At 43.2% G+C, this 13,610-nt stretch overlaps 1 protein-coding gene across 1 annotated transcript in view; it reads right to left on the reverse strand.

The window, feature by feature from the left end:
• NXPH2 (neurexophilin 2) overlaps positions 1 to 12,825 on the reverse strand; it is a 62,183-nt gene extending 49,358 nt beyond the window's left edge. The window contains exon 1 of the mRNA XM_034786423.1: positions 12,503 to 12,825. Coding sequence (XP_034642314.1) covers positions 12,503 to 12,556 — 54 coding nt within the window. The 5' untranslated portion in view covers positions 12,557 to 12,825. The remainder of the gene's footprint in view (positions 1 to 12,502) is intronic.
• Positions 12,826 to 13,610: the final 785 nt, after the last annotated feature.

Genomic DNA, 13,610 nt, shown 5'->3' on the forward strand with positions numbered 1-13,610 from the left:
CACACAATCAAAATGTATGAGTAATATTTTAAGCTGATTTTGATTTGTGCACTTTCAATTGTGCATTCAGTTTTCAAAGCTGAACAGGGGAAAAAACAAGAAAATTGGGAAAGAATTACATGAAAATGGATTTCACTGTTTTTGGAACTTGGTGGGAAAATCTGTCAGCAGTAGTTTTACCATTTTTGCTGTAACTAAAGCTGGATTTTGAAAGGAAAAACCCCCAGCTTTCTCTGCCCCCAAAATGCTAATGTGTGCACTGCAGTGGAAGCGCAGCTTGCTGTACTGTTCAGTCTTGATGTGAATTTTACACACCAGAGCTCATTGCTACAGCAAGGAGACCTTGACAGGGAGAGGGTGTCAGAAGAAAAAAATACTATATATACAAATAGTGCAATCTCTATGGCATCTGCAGTTTTTGGAATGCTTGGCTGAGTGCTAAACAAAACCGCAAAACAAAAAAATCCACATTTAATCCAATGGGACTTTTGCCTCAATAGGGGACAGCCACACCAAGAGGTTTTTGCAAAAAAATCCTTTGTGTAGAAAACAAAGCCAGAACATTTTCTGCATTCTTATAGCTGATTAACAAATTGGGCAAATAAACGAAAGCAACATCCAAGTGTACCTGGGATCCACAGCCTAAAGGGTTCATTGGATAGCCTCTCTCCACAACCTGAGTGGGGTTTGACCACATACTAAGTGCTCCCCATGGTTCTGCTACCTCAGTTCTACTGTGCACTATAGGAGCATTGCTGGGGAAACTGAGGGAGGCGTATAAGGGCTGATTTTAAAGTTCAGAAACATTGAAATTCATGAACTGGGCTTCTCCTACCCATCCTTTCACATCGTACCAGTCTCCATAGCACAGCCCTCTAACCCCGTATGTAAATTGCAAACTAGCGGCCAGATTCATCAGTTCAGAGCAGCACAAAGCAGCTGAAATGATGTTCTGGAATATCTGCCCTTAAAAAAAATGTTTTAAGGTTGCTCCATCACATCTTCAACTCAAAAATATCACGTAGCACCATTGTCTTTGGGTTTCTTATTTAGTGTTTGTATATGAAATTTTTAAGAGTTTTCTTAAAAAAACAAAGACATTCCAAGGGGGAAAAATTAAGATGGGGATTGAGAGGACAGATCAGTAATTTAGAGTAAGATACATTACAGGACTGTTGTAATTATCCCAAACCAAGCATTAGAAAGCCAGGATATTAAGAGTTAAGGTTACACTTAAAAAAATAATCTAAATAAAACATGTTGAGGTTTGGAAATGCACAGTTAAAGCACTCAAACAACCTTAACTCTGCCCTGTCGTGATGCTATGCATAACCATACAATTAAGGCATTTTAGTATCTGTGGTCCCAGATACGATTAAATGGATATTTAAAGATGCTCAGTTTATTTTTTCCATATTTTTCTCTTCAAGGCAGACTTAAGGTTGTTTGAGTGCCTTCTCTGTGCATTTCCATAGCTTAGTATGTTTCAATTTTGTTTAAGTGTAACCGTAACTCTGAACATTTTGGGTTTCAGGGCTTGATTTTGGAATAATTACAAGCTCCCTATAGTGTATTTTACTCTAAATTACTGCAATGTACTCTCAACTGTGACATGTTTTTGTTTTCAAAATATGACATCAAAACCTTGGGTTATTTTGAATGCAGTGTAGCTGTAATACAGCTTGGCTTTAGGAAAGCCAATGATTCACCATCTCATCAAATTCTACTAGAAAAGTAAATACAAATGGTATATGAAAAGTATCACATGAACTAGAAACTGGATTATAAATAACAGGTAGTGTTAAACAGTAGCATATTAAGTTAATGGACATATGTCTAGAATGGGTGGCACAATGTTCATTGTCCTGGGTAACTTCCCCTAACATCACAGATCCAGATATAGTGGGGAAGTCAGCCTCCTCCGGGGCAGTGGGGCTCCATCCTCCTATAGATAGTATTTCATGAATCCAGGGTCTATATTGCAAGAGGGGATATAGACTGGAGCAGCTGGGCTGGGCAGAATACTCAGAGCCACCCCTCTGGGCTTGTAGAGGTGAAGCAGAAAGATCCTTTTAAAATTAATCCTAAATCTAACTAATTACTTGTAAATTCTCAAAGTGTATTCTATACTCAAAAGTGCTTTAACTCTGGGAAGGATATACCATAGATATCTTTGTACATAAAAATACTAGAACCCTTGCTTTAAGTGCAAAGCTCAATTAATTGTTAACTATGGATCTGTGACTAACACTTTCATAATGTTCTCTCTCTCTTCCACCCTTGTTTCGGATTTTTTAATCTCTTGGGTCCCAATCCTGCAATAAGCTCTGCGTTTACTGCAATTGACTATATAGGCACAGAATATCCATCCACACAGAGCTCCTTGCAGGATCGGAGCCTTTGATGGCAAGCTTTTCAGGATGTGACTATGTCTGAGTAAGCAGGGTCTAAGTGAGCTGTCCCCTGGTATCTAGTGATGAACTGGGGGGGAAAGACTTCAGGAGCATAGACACACCTACTCTGCTCAGCAGATGGAGCTGCTTTGCCAAAGTGATCAATTCTGGCTGGGGTAAGGAAATATTATCCTTATTGTATGAGTAAAGGACAGCAAAACTGTACTTGGTATGGCCTGACTGAGGGTCACTCTAAATAAAATCTCACTTGGAAAGCAGAGGAAGGGATGCCAACTCCCAGTTAAAGAGACAGGAGGTAGGGACAGTTGTTACTACCTACCCACCCTTATGGATTCTGTTTAAACGGTCCTAGACACCATCTGACCCTCTCCTCCTCTCCCCAGTGTTTAAAGACAGAACTGATTAGATTCAGCTGAGAGTCCAATGTTTCTGTTCAGTGATTACCAGAGCTGAATCACTGATAGCAGGTCTAGGGGCTAAGTCTTTGACCTGGTATGTGGACAGTGTTGCAGAAAAAGACAATGTGGAGGCTACACTAGCAGTGAGGTTCCTTGCTACACAGTGAAATCACTAAGAGCTGAAATCAGTAAGAGCTGGGCTAAGTGGTGGAACCTCAGCACATGGCATCACAGAAGCAGTAGTGAGCAGCAAAGAGCAGCAGCAAGCAACCAGTAGCAGAGTTAGCAGCAGCAATAAGCCAGTTGCAGAGTGGCTCAGCAGCAGCAGCAGAGGGATTGCTTGAGCCCCTCTGCCCTGCTCCCCCACACACACACACACTTCCACCCACCTCTGAGCTCTGGGTCTTTGCTGACTAAGGACAACCAACTGTCAATGGGGTGTAGTCAAAGGAAAGGGGAATGACATGTTAAAGGGACATTCATTTGTTGGACTTTCACACTGCAGGGTATGAGCTTGAGGCAAGGAACACTGTCCATATGTACTGTAGGTTGGGTGTTTGCTTGTGGTTACATGCATTTGAATCATGGTTGTGTTGTTTTCACAAATGAATGCTTGGTTTCCTTTCCCTGTTAAAAGTTTTCTTGTGTTATACACAGACTCAGTGCTTGTGAGGGGGGAAAGTATTGCCTCTTAGAGGTACCCACAGGCCGGCCGATGGAGGGGGGGGGGGCAAAGAGGGCAATTGCCCAGGGCCCCAGGCGATTTAAAAGAGCCCTGGGGCTCCCGGCTACCGCCGGCAGTGCAGCAGAGCTAAGGCAGGCTTCCTGCCCGCCCTCACTCTCAGGGCCGGCTCCAGGCACCAGCCCACCAAGCTGGTGCTTGGGGCAGCACCTGGAGGGGGGCGGCGCAACGCTCCGGCCCGAGAGCGGGGCTGCGACCGGGCTTGCCGCCGGGGAGAGCGGCACTCCAGACGGACTCACCGCCCTCCCCCCGGCGCAGCCTCTGGCCGCTGCCGAGAGCGGAGCCCCGGCAGGGCTCTCCGCCCTCCCCCTGACGCAGCCTCTGGCCGCCGCCAAGAGCGGAGCCCTAGCGGGGCTCTCTGCCCTCCCCCCGGCGCAGCCTCTGGCCGCCGGGGAGAGCGGAGCCCCGGTGGGGCTCGCCGCCCTCCCCCCGGCGCTCTGGCCCCCGGGACTCCGCTCTCCCCGGCAGGGCTCGGGGCCCTCCCCTTGTGGGGGGGGAGAGGCGGCGGGAGGCTTTTTTGCCTGGGGCGGCAAAAAAGCCAGAGCCGGCCCTGCTCACTCTGCGCTGCTTCTGGAAGCGGCCAGAACGGATCTACAGCCCTTGGGGGGGCTTCCTCCCCCATGCCGATTCTGCAGCTCCCATTGGCCAGGATCCCCTGGGACCCCGCTTAGGAGCCACTGCCAGCGGGATGTGCTGGTCGCTTTCAGGAGCTGCCTGAGGTAAGCTCTGATCCTCTGACCCCCTCCTGCACCCCAACCCTCTGCCCCAACCTAGAGCCCACACCCAAACTTCCTACCAGAGCCCGACCCTACACCCCCTCCCACACCTCAACTCCCTCCAGAGCCCACACCCACTCCTGCACCCAACTCCCTCCCAGAGCCCACACTCTTCACCCCCTCCCGCACCCAAATTCCCCCCCAAAGCCCAACACTGCACCCCCTCCCACACTCAAACTCCCTCCCAGAGTCTGTGTCCCCTCCCACACTCAAAGTGCCTCCCAGAGCCCGACCCCGCACCCCCTCTTGCACCGAAACTCCTTCCCAGAGCCCGCACCCCACACTCCCCTACCCCAGCCTGCTGAAAGTAAGTAAGGGTCGGGGAGAGCGACAGAGGGAGGGGGGATGGAGAGAGCAGAGGCTTCTGAGAAGGGGCAGGACAGGGTGTGGCCTCAGGGAAGGGGTGGGGGTGGAGCAAGGGTCTTTGGGTTTGCATAATTAGACAGTTAGCAACCCTACCGGGCAGGCATGTGGAAACCCCGGCCGTTCTGGAAGAGTGCATCCAGCAGCGCAGCCAGTATCTCGCTGGGCACCAGCCAGCGCAGGTGCAGCACAGCCCAAACGTCAGGCAGACCGTGCCCGCATGGGTGCGGCTTGTGTGTGCATGGGGGCCCAATGACTGTTCTGCCCTGGGACCCGGAATTGCTGTTGGTGGGTCTCGGTACCCAGGATCTGTTAAAGGTGGTGGTTAGTTTTCCCAGATCCCTGGGTGGAGGCTCGAGCCGGTTCTGTTTTGCATTGTTCAGAAAAACTCCTAAATACTGAACCTGGCCCTTGTTGCTGCCAACTCTGGCAGAAGGGTTACATATGCACAGAGTCTAGCGCATTTTGAGTGCTACTACAATATAAATAATAATAGTGCTTGGAATAAAGGTCAAAAGAGGGTGATAAATTGTTTGCATGATTCAGGCTGGAACTAAGTAATGAGATGAAATTAGGAAAAGACAGACTAAGTATCAGAAAAAACTTGCAAATGGTATGATCTGTTAAATTGTGGAACTGGGATTGTTTCTAATGAAAGTGGTGGAAGCTATGTTGCATGAGTTATTAAAAACTAGACTAGACAGCGTGATAGAAAATATACCATAGGGAGCAATCCTGTGCAGGCAGGGGTATGGATTAGATAGCCTAACAGGTCCTATTTCTTTAAATTTTGTGATTCCATAAACTTCCTAAAGATGCTCTACAGTAATTTAAGCTACTAGACTTGATTGGAAATCAAGAGAGTGTAAATTAAATGTAAAGACAACTAAAGGACATAATTTAGAAATTTTTGGAAATATTCTAAAACATAAATAGGTCACTTTGGCTTTGAACTCAGGAGAAGAAGAGTTGAAGGAGAATATGATGTTTGGGAGTCAAACCTAAGGTTGATTTATGTTGGTCATGTTGGCATGATAACTTTCACACCACCTTCTCTTTTTTCAGACTCCCACTTACTGGTCTACTAGAAATTCCCAGGCAAACACCTCCTCCTTGTAGCAGAATTTGGCCACATGGCAATTTGACAGAGAAATAAAAAGATACGTGAAAATACATCTCTTGCACCTGAAAGAAGTAAAAGTGCCTTTGTTTTTACCAAAACTTAAAATCAAGATGCTTATATTGGCAAAAAAAAAAAAAAAAAAGGGGGGGCAATGCTTCTCACAAGTACTCAAGAATGAATTGGTGCAATTGACTTTAATGGTCCCATCTATTGTGTAAATACAGATTTATGACTTTTTTTAAAAATGGTCTGTGAAAATATATTTAAGGACATGTACAATGTTAGTTTAATGACCCACTATATCCTAATGATTCTTGAGATGTTAAGATCTATGCTATAAATACATACACAAAAGGAATTGTTTAAAAATGTGTATTATTGATCTGATGGACTGAGATAGTTGAACTGGAGCCATAAAACTTTATCTTGTCAGCATGTAATATTAATAAAAATAACAATAAAAACCCTTTTAAAAGTTTGTTATTCAACTAGTAAAGATACTGACTTATTTAGTGCCTTTATGGCTTGATGTTCAGTATATATGGGTATTTAGACACAATTGTAAAATCTGTATGCACCAACTTCCTATTATGTCTAAGGGAATCATGATGCATGAATAAATGTTACCAGAAATAGTGCCTGGATCTCATGAGTTCTAGGTCCACGTCCAAACCACTAGACCACAGCATCTCCTGCTGCCAAACCCCTGCCAAGCATTTAGAGTAAAATTTTCAAGAGCACCTAAGTGACTTAGGAGAAAATCAATGGGACCCAGCTGCTTAGGGACAAATTTTCAAAAGTATTTTGGGGCCTAGATACAGACAGGTGCCTACAGAGCTTTAAGCACCTAGGTAGGTTAGGCACCTATTAGGTGCTTTTGAAAATCTCTCTGGCTACCTGTCCATATCTCTAGGTAGCAAAATATAAAGATACCTTTAAAAATCTGGCCCTAAGTCCTAGGTCCCATTTACTTTCAACAAGACTTAGGTTCCTAAGTGCCTATGGGTACGTCTACATTGCGATAAAAGACTCTTGGCACAGCCACAGCTGGCCCAGGTCAGTTGACTCAGGCTTGTGGATCTCAGGCTAAGAGGCTATAAAATTGTGTGTAGACTTCAGGCTCCAGCCCAAGCCCAAGCCCAAACCTAAATGTCTATGCTGCAATTTTATAGCCCTCTAGCCCAAGCCCCGCAAGCCTGAGTTAACTGACCTGGGCCAGCCACAGGTCTTTTACTGCATTGTAGACATACTCCATGTCACTTCTGAAAATGGGATCTTGTCACTATTATCCTCTCTCTATCTCCATTTTTTCCATCTGTTAAATTAGGTTACTAGTAATTAGCAAAAATTATTGCACATATTTATTGCGTATTTCAGCAGGGGTTGTGAGACAAACATTATCATCCCCATTCTACAGATGGCGAAACTGAGATGCAGAGGTTGAGTGACTTGCTTGGGAAGATGGGAGATGCGTTGTGATCTAGTGCATTAAGCTTGGGTATCACATCAGGACACCCAGGCATCAGTTTTCTACACTGTCTGCTGTGTGATTTTTTTAAACAATATCCGTAACTTCTCTGTACCTCAGTTACGCTACATGTAAAATGTGACTAATATTTACCTACCGCACAGGACTAGATCAACCGATGTTTGAAAATCATGTTTAAATCCTTATGTGGAAGGTGCAAGGTATCACCATTATATTTCATTAATACAAACTGAAATATAATTCCCATTCCACCTTCTTAATATACATCTTTCATGCCACACAATGGAAATTTCACAACTTTGTTAATCCTACTACCCACAACAGTTGGTCTGTTTTAAACTTCAGTCTCCTTCCATCCTCCTTAAACTACCTATACTCTACTGCATTAAGCCATGATAGTTGTAGTTTTACGTTTTCTGCAGCGTCAAGCAAAACACCAAAATAAACAAGGTGAAATCTTGGCCCTACTAAAAGCATTGGCCTGCTAAACCCAGGGTTGCGAGTTCAATCCTTGAGGGGGCCATTTAGGGAACTGGGGTAAAAATCTGTCTGGGGATTGGTACTGCTTTGGGCAGGAGGTTGGACTAGATGACCTCCTGAGGTCTCTTCCAACTCTAATATTCTATAATTCTATAACTCCTACTGAATTCAATAAGAACAGGAATTCACCCACAGGATTTAAGGTGACTGGATAGTCTTGGTTTTCTATCTGAAATGCAAAATATCCAGGATTTGCCATGTCAACCATCTGTGATTATTGCAGGCACAATTACCCTCACATAGAGGGGGCTCGGGTTAGCAGGGATAAAGAGGCACAATTCAGGTTTGAGGAGATCTTAGCACTGCATTTCATACTTTTCAACACATATGTCTATTAATTACAAACTTAACTTTGAATAGGCTAACTTTCAAGATGTTTGTGTTCTCCTAATATTACAGTGTTCCAGTAAGGTTCTTTTCCCCTTACAGTTGTACTTTTTTATCAATGACTTAACTCTATTTTAACAAAGACTGTGTCAAATCTAATTTTGAATAAAGGTAATTATTTCAGCTACTTAAAAAAATTAAACACAAATGGACTAATTTTTTTACTGATTTTCCCTTAAACTAAAGATACATTAACCAGTCTTACTGAGGAAAAAGTTCTTAAATAAACTTCTCCATTGCATGTGCACACACACTCACAAAACAAACAATTTAAAATAACTCATCTGCTTTTAAAATATATTTATAAAACAACTGGCTCTTAGCTGAACAGCATGTTTGACAACTCTGCCAAGTGAGAATGTTCATGGCTAAGTTAGAAATGAGTATCATGAGAATGCTGACGTAACTTGAACTATAGGCACTAGAAAGTGCTGCTATTTTATATTTATTGATTTATTTATTTCAAATCTTATGCCCGAAAGCTTCAGGAAGTAGAATTTGAAGAACAAGCAAGCAATTAAACTTCCCTGTTACAGAACCATTACAATGCACTGCACTAGCATTTGTCTATAACTGTAAAACACTGAGATAAAGAACTACTGGCCCATTCTTACGGAGATAAAGGAAAATCAGACTTGCATCCATGATTCAAATGCAAAAATACATAACCATTAATATTACCTGGAATTAAGAAAGCAAAGGTGCGTTGTTTGTTTGTTTAAGTAGTTCCACACATTTTAAACTAGGGACCTATGTAAATAATTTTAAAATGCTGTTGTGAAACATACGACATTTTTCATCAGCAAAATATAAATAGGGGAAATACAATGAAATTAAGAAAAAAAGCAGGCTAAATATCAGGAAAACTTGCTAACAGTAAGATTTATTAGAATTGGGAATAATCTCCCAAGGAGAGCGGAGAAGCCCTATCTCTTCAGACTCTTAATATTATATTTGACAAAACACTGGCAAATGTACTGTAGAAAATAATCCAGTAATGCTAGAGACTGTAGTAGATGACCCTAGTACTTTAGTTCTTTCCACTTCTAATGGGGTGATTCCATTATTCATAAAATATAATTACTAATGCAGCACTGAGTAATTGACAATTGAACATCTTAATTAATATTAATATTAAATGTAAAGCAATTGCAACTACTGGTTATAATACTGTAGCAGCTTTTTATTTTGTCTTGTTGCCATTTAGCCAATAACTGCCTAAATGAGTATTGACTGTGCACAAATTATCATTCTGACGTATATTGACTAGGGATGTATGGAGTAAACTGATTTATAAATTGAAGATACTCCTAGAGAAGTGAGTTAGCACACCTCTGTAATCTGATATAATGGCATGCATTCTCATTGTTTAATATACTTGAATATATAAAGTAGCGTGAAAAAGTGGGTATGTGTATACAGACTTCAAAATCAGTATATGCCTTTCAAATACAAATGGAACAGAAACTGGATAAAGTGTATATTTTATTTTTAGTTCTAAATGCCGTAAGAAATATGGCACACTCTCACTGATGTATTTACTTTTTGCATTTTAGTACCTTTTCCCATTAACTATGAATATCACATACTTAAGTAGAAATTAACCTAAAAAATCATCATCCCAAATCCTGTAAGAAATTTTGAAGTGAAGGCTTGCTGCTTATACAAAGTTTGCTGGATTACAAACATTTTGCTCTATCACAACTCTAAAAATTGTAATTTTCTCTTCATTGTTTGAAATGCGGAACCCCTTGTAGTATATTAAGATTTTCTATGTTGATCTTTGATGGTTTAAAAAGATAAGACAAGAATTGATATTTAAATATCACCAATACCAGCTTGCTAAAATTCTACTAATTAGATTCCAAGAAGCAATTATTCACTTGAAAAATCTAATCTATATACCACCATAGGTACCAAGTGTTCAAAATTCAATTTAGTATTCTTTGTTTAGAACAAAATAACAATAAAACTATAGCTTAACTTTAGTTAACAGAAGGCAAAGGCTAAATAAATGTCCAGTATACCTCAAAAGTATAAACACAACTTTTTTAATATTAGCATTACTTGGTACCCCTAAGCTACCCCTAAAATGTAAGACATTCTCGCTTTGTTTCAAATTATTTTTGATTAAATTCATGATCAGCATTGCAGGACTAAGTGCCTCCAAAGTTTTAATTGTTTGTGATGTAAATAGTAAAAAGGCAGAAAAATAAAGACTCTTCCCCCCCCCCCCCGTGTGAGTTATACAGCTTGTATCATCTGAGAACAGGTATTGACTTCATGTGATTTTTGTAGCATCAAGGAAAACATATTTTGATTCGTCAAAGTGATCAGCATTCACACTAAACAGTTTTAAAGACCACAGCAAGTAAGTTCACATCATCATCCATAAAAAATGTGGAACACAACTGATGCCTGTTGGGACAAGTTTTAATCATTCCCTTTGATATCTGGTAATAAAAAAGCAAAAGCAAAAGGGTTTCAATTTAGTTCTCTCCTCCTCAGCAATTTAGTAATCCATTTACTGCTTTCCATTCACATCCCTAACCCCTGTGTGTTGGTTAGCTAGAAACTGTGCTGTAAGAATGTGAAGAATGTAAACAGCCTTTTATTGTCCAAAAGGATAGCAGTGTGAAAGAAATGTGTGCCTTATCGCAAGACTGCAGCTCCGTACTTCATTGCCATGATAAAGTGCTGAAGCAAAAAACATTACAAGACAAGCACAATCCAAAAACGGATTAGAATTTGACATAAGCTTCCTCAAAAACTAATCAATCAACTCATGCTGTAATATTAGAATCCAGTTCTTAAGGAGGGTGTTTAATCCCTTCAAGGTTTATTACACATTCCCTATTGACTATGGTGACAAACTTTCAGATACAAGACAGCTAGGAAGAGAGGCAGAACTTTTGCAGCATAAATCAGAGATAACTGCTCACATAATTAACATGCTCCTGAAAAAAAGGCATTTTGAAATAAAATTACGTTTCCTTTGCTTTCAGGTAAGGCTGGCAAACTCCTTTTTAGGTTCTTTTTTTTTTTTCCCTTTCTCAAATTCAATTTATTTTTCACTAATATCCCAAGAACCAGAATTTTATTTTCTCATTAAAAGGGGTGTGCTAGATATCACACTCTTTACACACCTATTTCAAACGAAGCATCTCATTTCATTTTGTAGCTCCAGCTTTTTAAATCTATATTGCCTGAACATACTACTTCAGTCACTCAAATTCTTTTGCATTTAACGTATAATTAAACAGTACTACACAGGCGCATCTTTCTGTATCTAATCCAAATGGACAGAAATCCTTGTGTGGAGTCCAACAAAGAATCATAAACTCTACAATAACTGTTTAATATGAAGTCAGGAAAACAGAAAAGTTCATAAGGACAAATAATTTTAAACCAGTGTTTGTCATCCACTTCCTTAAAATAGTTAACTAAATTGGTACCAGGCAATGCTAACTGTGGATCTAGAGTAAGGTTCAGAAGTGGAATTGTGATACTCTGAAGCATCACATAGCTCAGGATATTCAACATGTCCACAGTCACAGATATATCCTAAAGGCAGTTATTATAGCTTCTATTGTTAGACAGCATTATTTAAAATACAGGCCTTAGAAATGTGAAATCCCTATTAAACTTATTGAAAAATATTACCAAAAAAATACAGAGAAAACTCTTAAAAGAGAATCTTAATTTACGGGACTGTAACAATCAGTTGCTTTGGTGCAAGTTGTGGCTGCCTTTGTTGCATTAAAGTCTACTCCCTATTTTATCTCCAAAAGACAGTAGGCAGGTAGACAGCAATGATTACCTTTCCCAAGTAACATGACAGCAGTTTAATGGGAGAGAATATACAGATTGTGTATTAAGAACTCTTATTTAGTTGCTCTTAGAGTTGCACGAAACAAGCAGACAGAAAAGAGAGTGTTAAATGTCATGCTCCTAGCAAAAAGGCACCACAATCCAGCATAATCACCACCTAGCACAAATGTTTGATGAAGGGGCATGTGCTCCATTACTTTGGATATCTGAGACTGGTTACAAAAAACTAAACTCATCCTAGATAATTAAATAAACCCTCCGCAAAGACTCTGGGTTACGGTATTTCTAGCCTACATAACAACCTGCAAAGGAATGCTTGCTGCTTTTGACACAGAGATAGATGCAAACGCCTTTCAGAAACGCCTTGGCTATAGCTTTCCAAGGGCTCTGCAATTACTTTTAGCATAAAGATTAAAAAAAAAAGAAAAAGCAGACTTACAAGCTGAAGGAAGCTCTGTACCACAATAAGAGGCAGGGGCTGCAGGTACATCATTCTGGCTTGGAGTCTAGGAGATGATTTCCCTTACTTGGATCTTGCACATCTCCACTTTGGGGGGCAGGACTGAGTACAGGGACATACCACTGTGATCACCTTAAGCAAAACACAAGCAGGGAGAATCAAACCCCCAACACATCCTCAGCGCAGCGCTCCGCTTGCCAGGCGGCGGGGCCACCTGAACTGGCCACGGCAGAGCCCTTCCGTGCCGCTGCAGGACTGGACCTGAGATCCGAGGGGGCCGTCACCTCCCCCGCCCCCCCGGGGGCCGAGCGGCAGCAGCAGCAGCAGCAGCAGCCCCGCTGCGCGCGCCAGCCGGCTCTCGAGCTGCCGCCCCGCGCGCGGGCTGCGCGAGGCAGGGCGGGGAGGAGCTTGGGAGCGGCGGGGTCCAGCCGAGAGTTGGGGGCGGCGGGGCAGCGAGGAGCCGGGGTGCGGGAGGGGCGCTGGGGCGGCGGGGGCCAGGCGCGCCTGGGGGAAGTGCAGTGGCGGGGCCGGGGCGTGCCCGGGGGAGCGGCGCTCCGGGCGGGTCCCGCGGGGCAGGGGCGCCAGGGCCGGGGAGGAGCTGAGGCGGCCGGGGAGCCGCGGCGGGGCGCTGGAAGCCCCGGCCGGGAAGCGGCCTGTCCCCGGGGGCACGTCGGGCGGCATTTCTCTGACTGAGGCAGGAGCTTCGTGTCCACGGCCCCGGGCTGTAACGCCCAGAGGGCGGGCGCCGGGCACCTCCGCCCCGGGGAGCGGCTCCCTCCGGGCGCGCGGGGGCGGGGTGGGGGATGGACTCACGTGCGCGGGCCAAGGGGGTCCGGGCAGTTCGCTGGGAGTGGGGCCGCTCTAACGCGGGGCAGAAATGTCCCGCTCTGCGCTATGAGGAAGGGGGGAGATTATGGGGCTGGGGTAAGGATTGGCGTTAGCAGGTCTGTACTTTACTGCTAACCCTTAAGCCATGCCTGGCCCGCACGGCTCTGCTGCAGGATGAGGACTGACTAAGTAAAGCAAGTTTGCATTTTTCACCCAGGGACAGGACACACTGGGGATGACCTTGAACATCATTTCCCTC

Source organism: Trachemys scripta, chromosome 11 (genome assembly GCF_013100865.1).
Source record: "Trachemys scripta elegans isolate TJP31775 chromosome 11, CAS_Tse_1.0, whole genome shotgun sequence".
Classification (NCBI taxonomy): Eukaryota; Metazoa; Chordata; order Testudines; family Emydidae; genus Trachemys; species Trachemys scripta.